At 39.3% G+C, this 16,611-nt stretch overlaps 1 protein-coding gene across 1 annotated transcript in view; it reads left to right on the top strand.

Annotated features, from left to right (window-relative positions):
• grna (granulin a) overlaps positions 1-16,611 on the top strand; it is a 115,575-nt gene that overhangs the window by 93,494 nt on the left and 5,470 nt on the right. The window contains exons 13-15 of the mRNA XM_060848528.1: positions 7,151-7,381; positions 11,023-11,265; positions 15,794-16,009. Of these exons, the coding sequence (XP_060704511.1) occupies positions 7,151-7,381; positions 11,023-11,265; positions 15,794-16,009 (690 nt within the window). The remainder of the gene's footprint in view (positions 1-7,150; positions 7,382-11,022; positions 11,266-15,793; positions 16,010-16,611) is intronic.

Raw genomic sequence — 16,611 nt, forward strand, 5'->3', positions numbered from 1 at the left:
ATCCAGATACAGAATTAAGGGTTTAAATGAGTTGCTGGGGATGAAGTCTCTGTGGATCATAGGTTCATGCTGATTTTCTGCTGTTCTGTATCTCAGTATCAGGAACACTCACAATTTGATTCTGTTGCCACACCTACAACAATCTGGTCCAAAGACTCTGCAGATGGAACCAAAACAATGCATGTTGAGATTAAATTTTTTAAAATAATTAAGTTTCATATATTTGTTGGTAAAAATCAGAAGTCGGATGACACCAAGTTATAGTCACCAGTTTATCTGAAATCACAAGCTTTCAGAGTGTTGCCCCTTTGTCAGGTGAGATGAGTAGCTTAGTGTTAGTTTAAGGGGGAGGTGATGGATGGTGACTGGTATTGTGACTGGACCAGTAATCCAGACATATTGGTAATATTCTGGAGGGTCTAGATTGGTTGGAATGTCTTTTTTAAATAGATAAAGAGGAAGAAAGATGCCAAAATGAGCATAGACCCCTTGGGGAATGAGGCGAAGGACTTAATCATGGAGAACCAGGAAATGGCAGAATATTAGATTAATACTTTGCATCAGTCTTCATGGTAGAAAACACTAACAGTATTCCAAAAGTATTAAATAATCAAGGGGCTAAAGGAGAAATAAATACAATAGTTAGCACTATAGAAAATGTACTGAGGAAACTAATGTGGCCAAAACTTGTTGAGTTCCCTGGACCTGTTGGGTTGCAGCCTTGGATATTAAAGTGCTCATGGATGCACAAGGTCATCATCCTCCAAAGATTGAAAGGTTTTGGACCAGTCCCAGAGGAGTAGAAATCTGTGAATGTAGCACGTTATGCAAAAGGAGGAGACAAACATCAATTGACTATAGGCCAGTATGCTGAACACTAGCCTTTGGGATATTAGAAAGGATGTAATAATAGAGCATTTAGGAAGACAAAATCAAGCAAAGTCATTATAGCTTCATGAAGGGGAAATGATGCCTGAAAGATTAATTCAAATTCTTTGTTAACAAGAAGGATAGACAAAAGAGAGCCATTCAATACATTATATTTCAATTTCTGAAATGTGTTGGGTAATGACATTTGGTCACTTAATACGACAAGTGCATGGTATTGGGAGTTGTGGATTTTCATGAACAGAGGATTGACTAATTAACAGAAGATAGTGTTGAGTTTAAAGAGACATTTTTGGGATAGCAAGCTGTATCAAGTAGAGTGCCTTGGGTCGGTGTTGGAGCCATAGTTATTTACAATATATATTGATGACGTGGCTGAGGGAAGTGAATGTACCATTACCAATCCTCAAAATGGAATTGAGGATTGTCAAATTGAATTTAGTTGTGGAGTAAACTCGATGTGCAGGATGGTCTGTTAATGTTCCTTCATCTTTCCTGAATGGGGTGGACAAGTAATAAACAGTGAAACAATTAAAAGTAGGAGGTTGCTCCACAAATAACTCCATCCCTGATGATGGGGTGCTCAACACATCAATGGAAAAGGTAAAGCAGAAGCACTCACAGCCATCTTCAGCCAAAAATACAGCGTGAATGATCCATTTTGGCCTTCTCCAGAGGTACCACTATCACAGATGTCAGTTTTCAGTAATTTGATTCACTCCACGGAATATCAAGAGCCAGCTGGATTCACTGAATACTCGAAAGATGATGGGTTCTAACTACATTCTGGTAATAGTATTGAAGACATGTGCGCCAGAGCTTGTCACTCCTAGCCCACTAGTGCAGTTCCAACACTGGCATCCACCCAACAATGTGACAATGACCCAAGTATATCCTGTATTGTAAAAACAGAACAAATCCAACCCAGCAAATTAAACCCCGCCATCAGTCTACCCTTAATCGTCATTAAAGTGATCTATTGTGTCATCAGCTGGGTGAACATGCAGCACTTGCTTAGGAGTAATCTGCTCATTGACACTTGGGGTTCTGCCAGCTCCTGATGTCATTACACCCTTTGTTCAGAGGTGGGATAAGCATGAGTGCACTTGGTATTAGTGTCACATGAGGCCTGGAATCCTGCAGTGAATAACTTGCCTGATACCTCAAACACTGTACACTACAAGGCAGAAGTCACCAGTTGTGAGTGCAGCTCCAGCAATTCGCAAGAAGGCTTGGTACCATTCAGGGCAAAGCAGCTCTGGACCAGATCCACAGACATCTTCTCTCTCCACACTGATGTAGCAGCAGTGCGACGTATCATCAATATACACTACAGAAATTCACCAAGGCCCCTGAGCAAGCACATTCCAAAGCCACGATAACTGCCATGTAGAAGGTCAAGGGCAGCAAGTACAGATGTACTTCCACTGGCAAGTTACCCACCAAGCCACAGACTTGGAAATATATGACTGTTCCTTCAGTGTTGCTGGGTCAAAATACTGGAACTCCTCTTTCTCTGATGCTCCTTAGATTATTTGGAATTAATTTGCTTTATCACGTGGCAGCCTCCTTATTGATCTTATTTTATGTGCTGTTTAATTATAAGCCAGCTTATAATCAATCCTCTGTCTTTACCTATATCTTGTGTATTTTCTCTCACTTGCGTTTACTTATTCCTTCACTTACCCACTTCTCCAGTCGTGAGTCTCTGACCTTATGACAGACATAGAAATTCTCACTTCTTTTGCTGAGCTTACTGTAGAAAATTTGTGAAAGTGAATTGTACCTTATCTAAATGAAGGTTGGTCAGGATAGGGAAGCTGGGCTAAAGGTTAAACAGTGCACTTGATCTCATGCTAAATGATGGGGCAGTTCCAAGAATGGTGGAGCTGAGGTCAGAGGTGAACAGGTCTTTTTCAAGATGCAGAAAGATGGCTTTGGCTTTTGTTTTTTTTATGTTAACCATTTGAAATGATGGGATTAATAACAAAGAGTAGAGAAATAGAGCTGGATGTCATCAAAATAAAAAAATCATTGGCTTCATGCATCTAAATAATTGCAGGCAATATTGCACACATAAGCAAAGCATGTGGAACCCTCTGGTAGATCAGAAGCTAAAGTGAATATAAAGTGAAGAGTGGTTTAACCTGAGAGTTACCATGCCTCAGGCAAGAGGAGAAGTTGAGAAGGAGAGTCCTGCATGGTAACTTCAGCCAGTGTGGGAATTGAACCTACCTTTTTGGTATCACTCCACATTGCAAACTGGTCATCTAGCCACTGGGCTAACCAATACTGCCCTATCCAAAAAAAAATAGTGATACGATGTTAATGTCAAAACAGGGTGGATCCAGTCGTAAAAGAGTAACACCAAGGTTAAACTATTAAAGTGAACTCATCAAGAAATGGTGGTGTTAATGGTAGCAGAAAAGTAAAGAAGGGATGGTGAGGTTTGATGGCGGTTGTGCAAAGTGTCATTATTGATTTTTATCAGGATTTTAGTGCTGTGCAGCAATACCTGTAAAGCTCGAGTGGTGAGTTGCAAAGTAGGAAAAAGTAAAGTCCCAAAAGAAACAATGTATTTTAGAAATTCAGGACAAAAAGTAAAGTTGAATAAGCAACAATAGCTTGTGGTGATGAAAAAGTTGAGTAAGTTTTGTTGAACAGGAATATTCTTTCAGAGAACTTCAGATTTTCTGGCTTTATTTCCACTACCATAGAAAAGGTGCGGACGTTGTAATATTAAAATCTGAAGGGCTTTGGTGAATAGGGAAAGATTGAGTCATATTTATGGAATTAATGCTTGAGAACTGAAAGAGATGTTTACTCTTGAATGGAAATCTTCATGATATCAGGAATTCCCAAAGTGCTTCACAACCAATTAATTACTTTGAAAAAACATCAGAATTGGAGGAGCTCATTTACGCAGTCGCCTGTTCTGCCATTCACTTGAGTTCATGGCTACGTTTGACTTTCATAAACCTGTCTTTGCCCTCTCCTCCTTCATATGTAATAAAGATCTTTCAGTCTCTGGTCTGAAAATTAACAATTGATCAAGTAACAGTTGTCCTTTGCAGAAGTGTTCCAACATGATTGTATTTCCTAATTTTCTGATGCATTTATGGAATGAGTTGCCAGAGGAAGTGGTGGAGGCTGATACAGTTACAACATATAAAAGGCATATGGAAGGGTATATGAATAGGAAGGGATTACAGGGATGTGGGCCAAGTGCTGGCAAATAAGACTAGATTAGGATAGGACATCTGGGTGGCATAGACCAGTTGGACTGAAGGGTCTGTTTTAATGCTGTCTATCTCTATGACTCTCCTGACTATCCCTCTACTTGGATTCTTAGCCTATGGACGTAGTTTCTCCTTGTCTATCTATCCTATCAATTCTAAATAATAATATCTTTAATATTTTGATCAAATCATACTCGAACCTTTAAAATTCCAAAGAAGATTAGGCTGAAGTATTTGCAACAATCTTCAGCCGGAAAGACTGATTCATGTTGTCTTCCTGTGGAAGTCTTCAGGCACTCATGTAAGTCATCTGCCAATTTGACTCCCTCCACAAGATATCAAAAAAATGGCACTGGATTAGGCAAAGTTATGGGCCCTGATAGTGCTCCAGAACTAATATTGAACACTGATGCTCCAGAACCTACCATGCAGTGGACAAGTATTCTAGTACAGCTACAAAACTGGCATCTACCTGATATTCTGACACATTGTCCAGGCATATCCTGGACACGAAAAGCAGAACATATCCTAGCAAACTAATTACCACTCCAGGCTACTGTCAATCATCAGTAAAGTGTGGACATAGTTTCCGACCATGCTATCAAGCAACATTTGCTTGGCAATTAGCGGCTAACCGACAGTTCTGCCAGGACCAGTGAGCTTCTGACCTTATTCCAACTTTGATCCAGATATCGGTTTAAAAAAAAGCTTGAACTCCAGAATGAGGTGAGAATGTCAAAACTCATGTCCTATTAGCCTGAATGTGGACGAGACGAACCCTAGCAAAATTAGAGTTTGAGAATTATGCTCCACTGGTTAGAGTCATACATGGCACAAAAGAAAATAATTGAGGTTGTTGGAGATCATTATCTCAACTTCAAGACATCAGGAGTTCTTTGAGCTAGGGGCCTAGGCCCATTCATCTTTAGCTGCTTTATCAATTACCTTCTTTCCATCATAAGGTCAGAGGTGTGAATGTTCACTGATGATTGCAGAGTGTTCTGAATCATTTGTGTCTCTTCAGGTACTGAAGAAGTTCATGTCCCCCTGCTGCAAGGCCTGGACAATCTCCAACTTGGGCTGACAAGTGGCAAGTAGCATTGCTTGGCACTTGTGTGGCATTAATTAACATCTCTCAGAAAAGAGTCTAACCATCTCTCCGTGACATTCAACAGGATTACCATCGCTGAACCCCTATTATCAACTTGGGAGTTATCATTGATCAGAGGATGAACATAGCCATATAAGTGCTGTGATTGCACCAGCAGGTCAGAGGCTAGGACCCAAAGTCTGTCCATCCATCTATAAGTCACAAGGCAGGAGTGTACATGTGTACTTTCTCCTGGACGGTATCAAGCTGTGATTTAGACACACAAACTCGCAACAACGTTCAAGCTTGACAACATCCAGGCCAAAGTAGCCTGCATGATTGAAACCATAGCCAAAAACAGCTATGGACTCCACCATCAACTCTGTATTTGAAGATGCACTGCAGAAATTCACCATGGCCACTTCAAGCCACACCGTACAAACTTATGTACATGATCTAAAGAAAGCCAAGGAAGCCCTGTGGGCATATTATCACCTGCATTTTTCCCTCCAAGCCACTTATCCTCCTGACTTAGAAATACATTACCTTTGCTTCGCTGCTGCTTGTTTAAAATCCTGGAACTCCCTCCCTAACAACTCTCTGGGTATACCTACATTAGACAAACTGCAATGAAGGGAGTTTGCGACCCATTTCTGGAGCATTTTGTGATGGACATTATTTATTAGCCCAGCGAGTGAATTCCCATGGGTCATGAATGAGTAAATAAGAAAACACTAGGGAAGGTAATCCTCGTTTGTTTAAGCTCTCCACGGTGATGTAGAAGAATGTAGCAGTCAATCTGTTGCGTAAAAGTTTAACAGACAAGAAAACGATACTAACCAATTGAACAATTTTAATGGTGATGCTTGAAGAGGAAATATTGACCAGGAAATGCCCATTCTTCAAAATTCTGTCCATCTGAGAAGGTATGCAGGATGTTTAAAGTCCCATTTTAAAAATGTCTTTAACAATGCATCATTCACTTAGTGCTGCACTGGAGTGTCAGCTGAAACACTGCTGCTATTCTGGAATTTGACTTCATCCATGTTCTTTTGACTTGGGGCAAGAATGCAGCCATAAAGTCATTTCTGGCACTTGGGATGTCAAACCCTTAACTTAATAAAATATGCCTGGTGATGGAACACCAAACTCCAGTTACAAAAGGATGTCCAAAATTTTGATCCAACAACAGCAAAGGAATAGTGCTATATTTCTAAGTATATCACAGTATGTCACAATATTGAATGGCTATGTATTTGGAAATAAGGTTTGAAAATAAAATCTAATGATAACCATGTCAATTGTTTTAAAAACACAGCTGGTTTTTTAATGCCCTTATAGGCAGGAAAACGGCCATCCTTACCTGGAATGGCAGACATGTGACTCCGCAACAACATGGTGATTAACTAGTCACTGCTGTCTGAAATTGACCAGCAGCTCCGTTCAAGGGCTACTTGAGATGGGAAATAAATGCTGGCCCAGCAAGTGACACCCATGTCGCTTGAATGATTTTTAAAAAAAAATCAATTAAGAGAAACTAATTTAAACAGTGAATCAGAAAATTGAATGCTTCGTCAACAGTGGTCAATGAAGTCGAGATTAATATATCTTCCGAGATAGTCTAGATGAGTTTCTTTATAATTATACTATTTTGGTGAAAGTAGATTATGCATCGTGTCTTCACAGTGAGCTGGCAAAAGATAGTAGCATCTTCCAATAATTTAAACTTCATGGTTCAAACGGTCAATGATAAATTCATGGATGAGGCCAGGATCAGGACATAACCATAAATTGTCAGAGTTGATGCTCATCCAAATTGACTTTGGCACCAAGGTTAATCTGAACTTGTAAGTCCGGTTTGTAATTTTAGAGAAAAATTTTCCTTCGTAAATTACTCCCATTTAAGTATTCACTTTGTTTCTTTTCCTAATAGGCAGTTTGTTGTGACGATCATGTTCATTGTTGTCCCAATGGCTACATATGCGATGTTCAGGCTGGAGTCTGTCACAAGGGCAATATTTTCATTCCCTTGGTCCCAAAGATACCAAATGTTGTGAAAGGTGGAGCAGCTGATGTTCAGTGTGATGACAAAGTTACATGTGAAACAGGCACCACCTGCTGTCGAAATCCCTTAGGAGGTTGGTCCTGCTGCCCCTATCAACAGGTTAGTTGACTCTATTTTCATAATTTGCTGTTGCTTTGGTGTGCTACATGTGAAAATATTTCTAATTCATTTCTTTCATTTTTCACAGTGTTGTGGTGGTTGTTATAGATAGAATATATTTGTTTTCTTACTGCCTGTAATCACTTCTTACCCATGGTACAATTATTACAACAAAATAATTCTGTAGCAATCTATTGTGTAAAAAATGAAGGTTATTTTCTCTTACTTGCTTAGCGCTGATTGATGCCTCCCAATCTGTGAGACTTTCATACATACACACACAGGGTACAGAGAACCGTAGGGAATTTGTGCAGATTACAGATTTACAATGCCAGTCTCCCACATGGCAGGTCAGTGGCTCTTGAATGGATTTTGCTGATTTAAAATTGAAGTTAAGGTCTTGGAAAGCTAAACATTCATTGCAGTTTGTGAGGAGTTGAGTATCTATTAGGTTGGTCCTGAGGAGAACTTTGAAAATGAAACAGGTTAAGTTCTTGGCTGATTGATGACTTCCATCTAGGCTCATAATTAACTTTTCAGATTGGCTTGCAACTGATGGTTCGAACGGATCTTCTGAGTTTCCAGGGGAATGAAGTACAGTTCTTAAAACCAGCTTGTCAGGTTTACACCTCTGAGTCCCACCTGTTTGGATGGAGAAGACCATTGTGATACATTGATAAGTTGACTGTGGACATAAGTTTTGATCTTCCCTTTTGTCCATAATGAAACATAGAGACTGGGAGTTTGGAAGCCCTGTTATCTTTTGGTGTCACCTCATGCTTAAGAAATGAAATGTGTGAATTCTGTAGTTCATTGTGAGATACTCTCATTTATGTCTGTATTCAGTTTGGTATTTGCTGAAGACTTGATACTGTCCTCCAAATGTATAGGATTTGCAGTAACGATTGTTATATTTTTTGTGTCCATCTTTAAAAATATTTGACTGAAACTTCATAATATGACTCATCTACATTGTGAATGATAGTGGCTAACAATGAAAATGTGTTGATTTTTGCATGCTTGCATGTCTTTTACCTCCTGCATCATTTTGGTTTAATAATAAGGATTTCTCAAAGCATCTGGTCAACTCTTAGATGAGTGAGAGAAAGAAGAGCAGGTGAAGTGCAATAAATACTTGCCTTTTGATAAAGGAAGATCACTGTAAGTGAACTATTTAAATCATTCAGGATCCCTTTGAAGGGCAAAGATGTATGTAGACACAGCAACCAATTCAAAATAAGGTTCGGAGCTGCTATGTAGTCAAATAACACTCTAAGGTACAGTCAGTGGAAAGATATAGTGCAGGGTGTGTGCAGACTATGCACATTCCAGATAGATTCTCTGTTTAATTTTGATTTTTGATTGACATTAGTCAAGATTATTGAGTAAGCTAACAACGAAGCCAGTTACAAGTCAAAATTCCACTTACAGTCCTCATCCCATTAATTGTGCATGACTAGATGTTGACAGGGAAAGGCGAGGGCTAGACTTTGCCTCCATAGCTTTCTGGCAATTCCTCCAAGAGGATGTGGCCACTCAGCCTAGGTAACAGAGAATTGTTCCTCTGTGGAAGCACTTCACAATAACTTTTTTCTATCTTTCATTAGATAAAAGAAGAAAAACTTTTTTCTATCTTTCATTAGGTTAAAGAAGAAATCTGAAAAGTCTGTAAAGCTAGATTTTGAAAATGGATGCTTAGGAAATATCTGCTCTAACTGTTTTTCATCCATCACACAGCTTGTAGTAAAACTATGGTGGCTCAGTGGTTAGCAGTACTGCCTCACAGTGCCAGGGACCCAGCCTTGGGTGACTATTTGTGTGGAGTTTGCACATTCTCCCCATGTCTGCGTGAGTTTCCTCTGGGTGCTCTGGTTTCCTGGTTGCAGGTTAGATGAATTGGCCATGCTAAATTGCCCATAGTGTTCAGGGATGTGTAGATTAGGTGCATTAGTCAGGGGTAAATGTAGAGTAATAGCGTAGGGGAATGGGTCTGTCAGGATTCCTGTTTGGAGGGTCAGTGTGGATTTGTTGGGCCAAATAGCCTGTTTCCACACTGTAGGCATTCTATGATTCTAAAACCTACATGCGTTCAGCAGTAACCTGGAGACTGCCACCTAAAGGTAAACCAGAAAATAATAAAATGCAGAATAGAACTAGACCTGGGTAATGCATTCCACTCTGCTCATCAGCGCCTATTTGGCTGTTCCAAATCTGGACATGATGTTTGATATATTCCATCCTTTCCTTTCCTTCCCCAGCAACATCCTCAGTAAAAGAGCTTTCGGCTGACGATTCCTTACACTTCGAAACTTAGTTCCCAGAAATTTTTTTCTTACCTAATTTCACTGCTGCTTCGTGCTCCAGAATTCTTTCTCCTCTTGTCTGGGTCTTGGGGTGTGTGAAGTATGCTATTTAATTGGTGATAGTTATTAGAATGTGCTTTTTTTTCTATAGAAAGAAAATAACTTTTTTTTTTACTGTGCCTCAACTGTGCTTAGCAAAAGCTTGGAGAATCATTCCCTCCTATGCCAATTTGTATTTTTCTGTTCATTCATGGGAAGTGGGTGTTACTGGATGCTTAAGAATGTCCTGCCTGTCCCTGGTTGCTGTTGAGAAGGTGACAAAGAGCTGCCACCTTGAACTGTTGCAGTCCATGTAATATAGGTAAACTCTCAATGCAGTTAAGGAGTTCCAGGACTTTGATCAATTTCTGCACCTCCTACTCTCTGGCCTCCCTAAATAAAGTTATGAAATTAGATGGATTTTTGTGTTCCAAACTGCAAGTTTCATAAGCTTACTTCTTAACAACTGTGAACCTGATTTGTGGCTGAAGTTGTGACATGAAATGGATGTAGCCTTTTGGGAGAACAGGTTGGGAACATGTGTGTGTAAAGGGTAACAGGAGATTGGAATCCTTTGCATAAGGAGTTATTTATGATTAGATTAGATTAGATTAGATTACTTACAGTGTGGAAACAGGCCCTTCGGCCCAACAAGTCCACACCGACCCGCCGAAGCGCAACCCACCCATACCCCTACATTTACCCCTTACCTAACACTGCGGGCAATTTAGCATGGCCAATTCACCTGACCCGCACATCTTTGGGCTGTGGGAGGAAACCGGAGCACCCGGAGGAAACCCACGCAGACACGGGGAGAACGTGCAAACTCCACACAGACAGTCGCCTGAGGCGGGAATTGAACCCAGGTCTCTGGTGCTGTGAAGCAGCAGTGCTAACCACTGTGCCACCGTGCCGCCCATATGCTAAATGAATTAACTTTAAGTTGGAGATTGTGAGTTTTTGCTTACATAAGATACTAACAGTTATGTGTCAAAGGTAGGATCTGGAACTGTGTCTTAGATTTGCTATGAATTTATTGAACCTGTGGCTATTTAAAAAAAACTATTGCTGAACTCCGTATGTTCCCCTAAACCTTGTAGTTTGATTATTGTGTGAAATTTATTTTCTGAGCAGCATGCTGTTATGGAATACATCCTCTAGTTCCTAGTGAAGATGAGCATTGTGTATAGAACCTCTTTGTTGATAGAACAATCTAGAATTAGATTTGCACTGAGCAACTTCAGTGGTGGAGGAAGTGGGAAGTTGTTGAGATCAGTTTCTGTATTTCTTCCCTATTAGGCAGTTTGCTGTGACGACAAACTACACTGCTGTCCTAATGGCTATATTTGTGATGTTGAGCATGGACAGTGTCTGGGGCATGCTGTATCTATCCCTTGGACCACCAATGAAGCAGCTACCATGAAATTTCTGGAGAAGAGTGAAGCATTTGGTACCAAATGTGATGACACTATGACCTGTCCAACAGGCAATACCTGCTGTAAACAGCGCTCAGGAGCCTGGGGTTGCTGCCCTCTGACTCTGGTAAGTTCTCCCTTTGCTTTTATGAGAACTTTTATCTTGAAAAATTGTTGAAATTAAATATCTCGAAATTTTGTGTCTGCGGCAGGCACAGAACACAAACAACAATATTCCATGGTTGCTTTACAATACATTTTGACCAATATTTTTTGCTATTTGGTAAGATAACTAATGTTACATGCTTGAACCAATGTTCTGATGAAGGGCCATTTTTGACCTGAAACATTTTCGAAAGGATTCTGCCTGATTAATTGAGCATTTATTCCAGATTTCTTCCAACTGCATTATTTTAGTCTTGTATGTCAAGCTTTTATAAAGTATTTGAAACAGTATCTTGTTTGAGACCTTTGAAGTCAGTAAATTCTGAGAGAGAGAAAGTACCACTATATATTTGGTGTTGGTGCGGATAAGTACTGGAACAGTAAATGTGATCAGAATATGGATGAGGAAGCTGCAATAAATTGGGAAGTCAAGACAGAATTACCAGTTCTACTTCTAACGGTATTAGCCTGTTCTTGGGAAATGGTGCAATGTGGAATAAGATTAGAGTAAATCATAAAAAAAGCTGGATTTTTTTGACAAAAATCGCAAGTTGGAAGTCATTGTGCTAAACTGTATTTTAAAATCTTTAATCCTTGTTTTAATTACTTAAAATTGGACTTAAACAAAACAGTAGTGACAACAATAATCATTTATAATTCTGATATATGTACATGCTGCACGGGAGTTGCAGTTATGACCAGTTATGAACCTGTGTGATCGATGAGCGTGTTTAAAGTACGAAGCATGAAAATTAGGAATGAGTGCAGGGATGTCTGATCCTGCCATGATGGCAGGCTAAACTGCCAGTCAGACTCGGATCAATATTAACAGAAGACCTTGCCATAAGTTTAGTTTTACTTGGATATTGACAGGGAATAGGTTTTAGGAAATATTGCATCCCCAATCCATAATTTTCAAACATTAAGATTAAAGAGTTAAAGGTGAGCAATTTTCTGATGCGTTACTCCCCCAGGGTGGTTTCCCCTGCAACAGCCAGGTCACTTGACAGCTGAGGTGGAGTCTTTGTTTCTGAGCAGTGGACATAATGGTGGTTTCCCCACTGTGGTTGAATGGCTTTTGGCCAGAACATTGAATCTCCTCTTCCATGCTGCCTGACTGCTGTGCTTTTCCAGTACCACACTGTCGACTCCACTCTATATGACCCATTTCCTGCAATCCTGCTCTCACCCAGAACAATAATAAGATACTATTTGTCTTCACTTTCCACTTTACAAGTCTGTTCAATCACAGGTTCATTCTGTGCTATTTCTGCCACCTCCAAGAGATAAACACCTCTAAACACACATTCCCAAATGCTCCACTGTTAGTATTCTGCAGGGACTGTTTCCCCTGCAAAACCCTGATTCGCTCCTCCAATGCTTCCAACACTTCCTCACTGCACAACCCCACAAACAAAACCTTCCCATGCATTTACAGAAAACATAATGGTTGTCCTTTCACCACCTTCCAGGTGAAGCAATGTTTTTCATGTACTACTTTCAAGCTAGTCTACTGTATTTGCTGCTTACAAAGTGTCTTGCTTTGCACTTGTGAGACCAAATGCAGATTCTGAGATTGCTTTCCAGAACATCTCCAATCTGTCTGTAAGAATGATCCACATCTTCTAGTTGCTTGTTATTTCAATAAACCATCTTGCTCCATTACTAATATTTCCATCCTAGACCTGCTGCAGTGTTCCTGTGAAACTCAATGCAACTTGGAGGAACAATCATTACCTTCACTTAGGCACCTGACAGTCTCTAGGACTCAATATTGAGTTTAATGACCTCAGAACATAACTTCTGTGCTTCATTTTAATTATAATGCTAACTCACCACCCCCAAGAACTATATCTTATTTGTGCATGAGACTTTACTATCAACAGAGCAAACCTGTTTTTGTTACTTTTCACACGTAACGTTTACATTTATTTTGTGTCTCCATCTCTCTTTCAACACCATTATCACTCCCTTTATCTTTTGCTCTGTGTCCCCTCATTATCCATTCCACTCATTCCTTCTACCCCTCTGTCAACAGTATAACAAACATTGCTTTCCATTTGTTTTCAGTTGTGAAGAAATCTTATCAGACTTGAAATGTTAATTGTCTGTCCATAGATGCTGCCAGACCTGCTTTGCATTTTCTTTGTTTTCCATTTCCAGCATCTCTAGTGTATTGCTTTCTATGCAATAATGGTGGCTTTCGGCTTGACCTGGAGAAATTTGGCTGATTGCTGCCAGGGCAGTTTCATTGGAGGGGCAATTGTAGTCCAATACTTGGTTCCGTCCTGATGGGATGGGTTTATACTGACTCCTGGAATGGATATGTATGGATGCTGGCTGAATGCTGGATTATTGAGTATTCTGGCAGCATTCAAAGTTCATGTGTGACTAGTGGCCATTTGACCAAAATATGGGAGGACAACAAAGGAGGACCCGAAATTATGTAATGGAGCAACAGCCATCCTTCTCTGATGAGGGACAAGAGCAAGTGCAAATTAACATTTTTTTCAAATGAATTGTGTATCATCACTTGGATTAAACTTGTAACCAAAATACTGGTTATTAATATTTTGGACATGAATGCAATTTTTCCCTCTGCTTTTCATCATTGCTATCTGTTGAACCTTACCAGGTGCTTTTGTTAATGTTCAGTTGCATGTATAAATCATTTCATACATTCTATAAAATTTTTGTTAGTCTGCTTTGTGTAGTCAGTTAATATTGGATTACACTGCATCTTAGTGCACTTTGTCTGCCTTCCTTTTGATTTCAGAAGACTTTTGTTTATGGGCCTAAAGTTCTTTTTTGCAGATTGTATAAATGGTTCAAATACTGGTTTTATTTTTTAATATCAAATGAAAAAGATACCAAACCTCATATTCCTCAACTCTCCCAACCCTCCCTTTCTTGTGTTTCTTTCTCCTCTCCTCCCATACCCCTACACGTGTTGTCTTCTGACTGTTTCCCCCACCCCCGCAATGTTTTGTCTTGAAGATGTTGATTAATATTGGTGTGATTCCACAAGTGGCACATGCACTTTAGTGCTTAATCTACCCAGAACACTTCCATTTCCAAAGATATTAGCATGTGCATGACATTAGAGCTGAGAAGGTTGCTACTGTCTGTCATCAGCTATGGTACATATGCTTTCTGTGAGGACCATGCAAATATAGTGCAGAAAATAGTGGAAATGTTACTGAGTCTCCAACTTAGGCTTATAGCAAATATAGAATTCAATTTAATAAATTTGGTAAATTATTAGTCCAAATGATTATACAGCTTCTGAATTGACAACAATGGGGAAGGATTAGCAATTCTGTACTTCTAATATAGGTGTGCAATACAGCTATGTTGCTTGTTGTTTAAGTGCTGATTTAAAGTAAGATACAGAAGATAGTGGGGAGCGATCAGTTTACAACCTTTCATTTAAAACAGCATTTCATGTACTGTACTGAGGAATAAAATCTATTGTACCTCTTTAAGCACATACAGTTGAATAGTTATTTATTTAAGTTTATAAAACCATCAATTTGATTCCAGTTTGTTGACAGTGGAAATATTTTATTTTGCATTTCCTCCTCTCATATTCCTCAACATTACACTGTGATTAAGTTACAAATGAAAATGTTTTCTCCAAAGCACTGTCAGTTTTCACACCTCACATGCTAAGGAATGTGTGAAAGTAAACCAGGAAAACCGATTTCTTTTTCTAATATAAAGATCATAAACCTGCTGATTGATACGCTCCCAACTCATTTTCTGTTCACTTCCATTTTATTTGCTATTGACATTTTAAAGTTGATTGGTTTATTTGTTGTTATGAGCAAATATTTCCCTTTCTCAAAATGCCATTGATGGATTGTGTGCTGGGTAAATGTTGATGTTTTTTGTACAGATCCATGGATAGAAAGTCTGGCAAATGGCAGGTAAAGCTATGAAACCCTCTCAAGTGCTGGCTGTCAATTTATAGTTAATTTGAGCAATTACTTCCAATGCACTGTGCTTAATGTATTTGTGATGGACTGGAGGAATATTCTCACTCAGAAGCATGGAGTTCAGTAACAAAAACAGTGAGCCTATATTGATGTCATCTCATAAGTGACATCATGTATTTAACTGTGTTGGTATCACAAAATAGAATTACAAGTGAAATGGAGTTGTCTGGGTTTTGAGACTTACAGTTCAAACATCCTTTTTGTCAGGAGTTAACATAATGTCCATAGAAGCAAATAAAATTGCTATGAATGCAAGTTTCAATTCCAATAAACCACTGCAGTGAAGTTCTGCATGTTTTAAAGGTTCTATAATTCTGTCCATTTTTTAATAAAGACAAAAAAAAGGTTGTATTAATAGTTGCTCCCCATTTAATGTTATAAATTTTAGATTTAAATTGTCTTGATCAAGTTTTATGACCAACTGCTTGCTACAAATAGAAGGAACTTTCAAGGTTTGAAATAGTACTGAAGATTTCCTTGTATTTCCAATAGGCAGTGTGCTGCGAGGATCATGAGCACTGCTGTCCACATGGCTACACCTGTAATGTGAAGGCTGGAACTTGTGAAAAGCAAAGCCTTTCTGTACCTTGGGAGGCCAAACGTTCGCCCCTCTCTGATAAAAAATGTGACGACACATTCCACTGCCAATCTCCAGCCACGTGCTGTAAAATTTCTTCAGGGGGCTGGGCGTGCTGTCCATACGAACAAGTAAGTGTTTCAGAAATTGTACTCCACACACTCAATGGATTGATTTTACCATCTCAGCACTGCAGAATATTAATCTGAAGGCACTCAATAATGAACTTACTAGTCTGAGCTAGATTGCTGGCAGAGCTGATCAGTTGAAGTTGAGTCCTTCAGATGCACACAAGAGAACAATAGATTTTCAATGCTTAATTTTCAATACTATCTAGTGACCTTGAAAAAAGAGAGAGCCATTTATGATAACTTCGAAGTGGCCAATTGTTTTTACAAGTGGATATGAAGGTATGTGATAGCATTCAGAGATGCTTTCCTTGATGGGAGGAAGAATGTGGGGCAGAGGTAAACTGGAGTCCAATTGGATTATATGAAGCTGTGGTGGCATCAGCATGTTTTAATGAGATTCAAATATCTTTTTAGGTAAAATGCATCTCTTGTAGATGATTTACACATTTCCCTCTTTATTCTTATGAATTATAATTGTTTTACGTGAATTGCTTTGACATCAACTCATTGGAGTTGCAGTGCTGGCAGCTAGTGTTGAATGCCAAATCACAAATTTTGTAACTACATATCTTGAGATTCTCTCTGATGCTTTGTAATTTCGT

The sequence above is a fragment of the Hemiscyllium ocellatum genome, chromosome 32 (genome assembly GCF_020745735.1).
Source record: "Hemiscyllium ocellatum isolate sHemOce1 chromosome 32, sHemOce1.pat.X.cur, whole genome shotgun sequence".
Lineage (NCBI taxonomy): Eukaryota > Metazoa > Chordata > Chondrichthyes > Orectolobiformes > Hemiscylliidae > Hemiscyllium > Hemiscyllium ocellatum.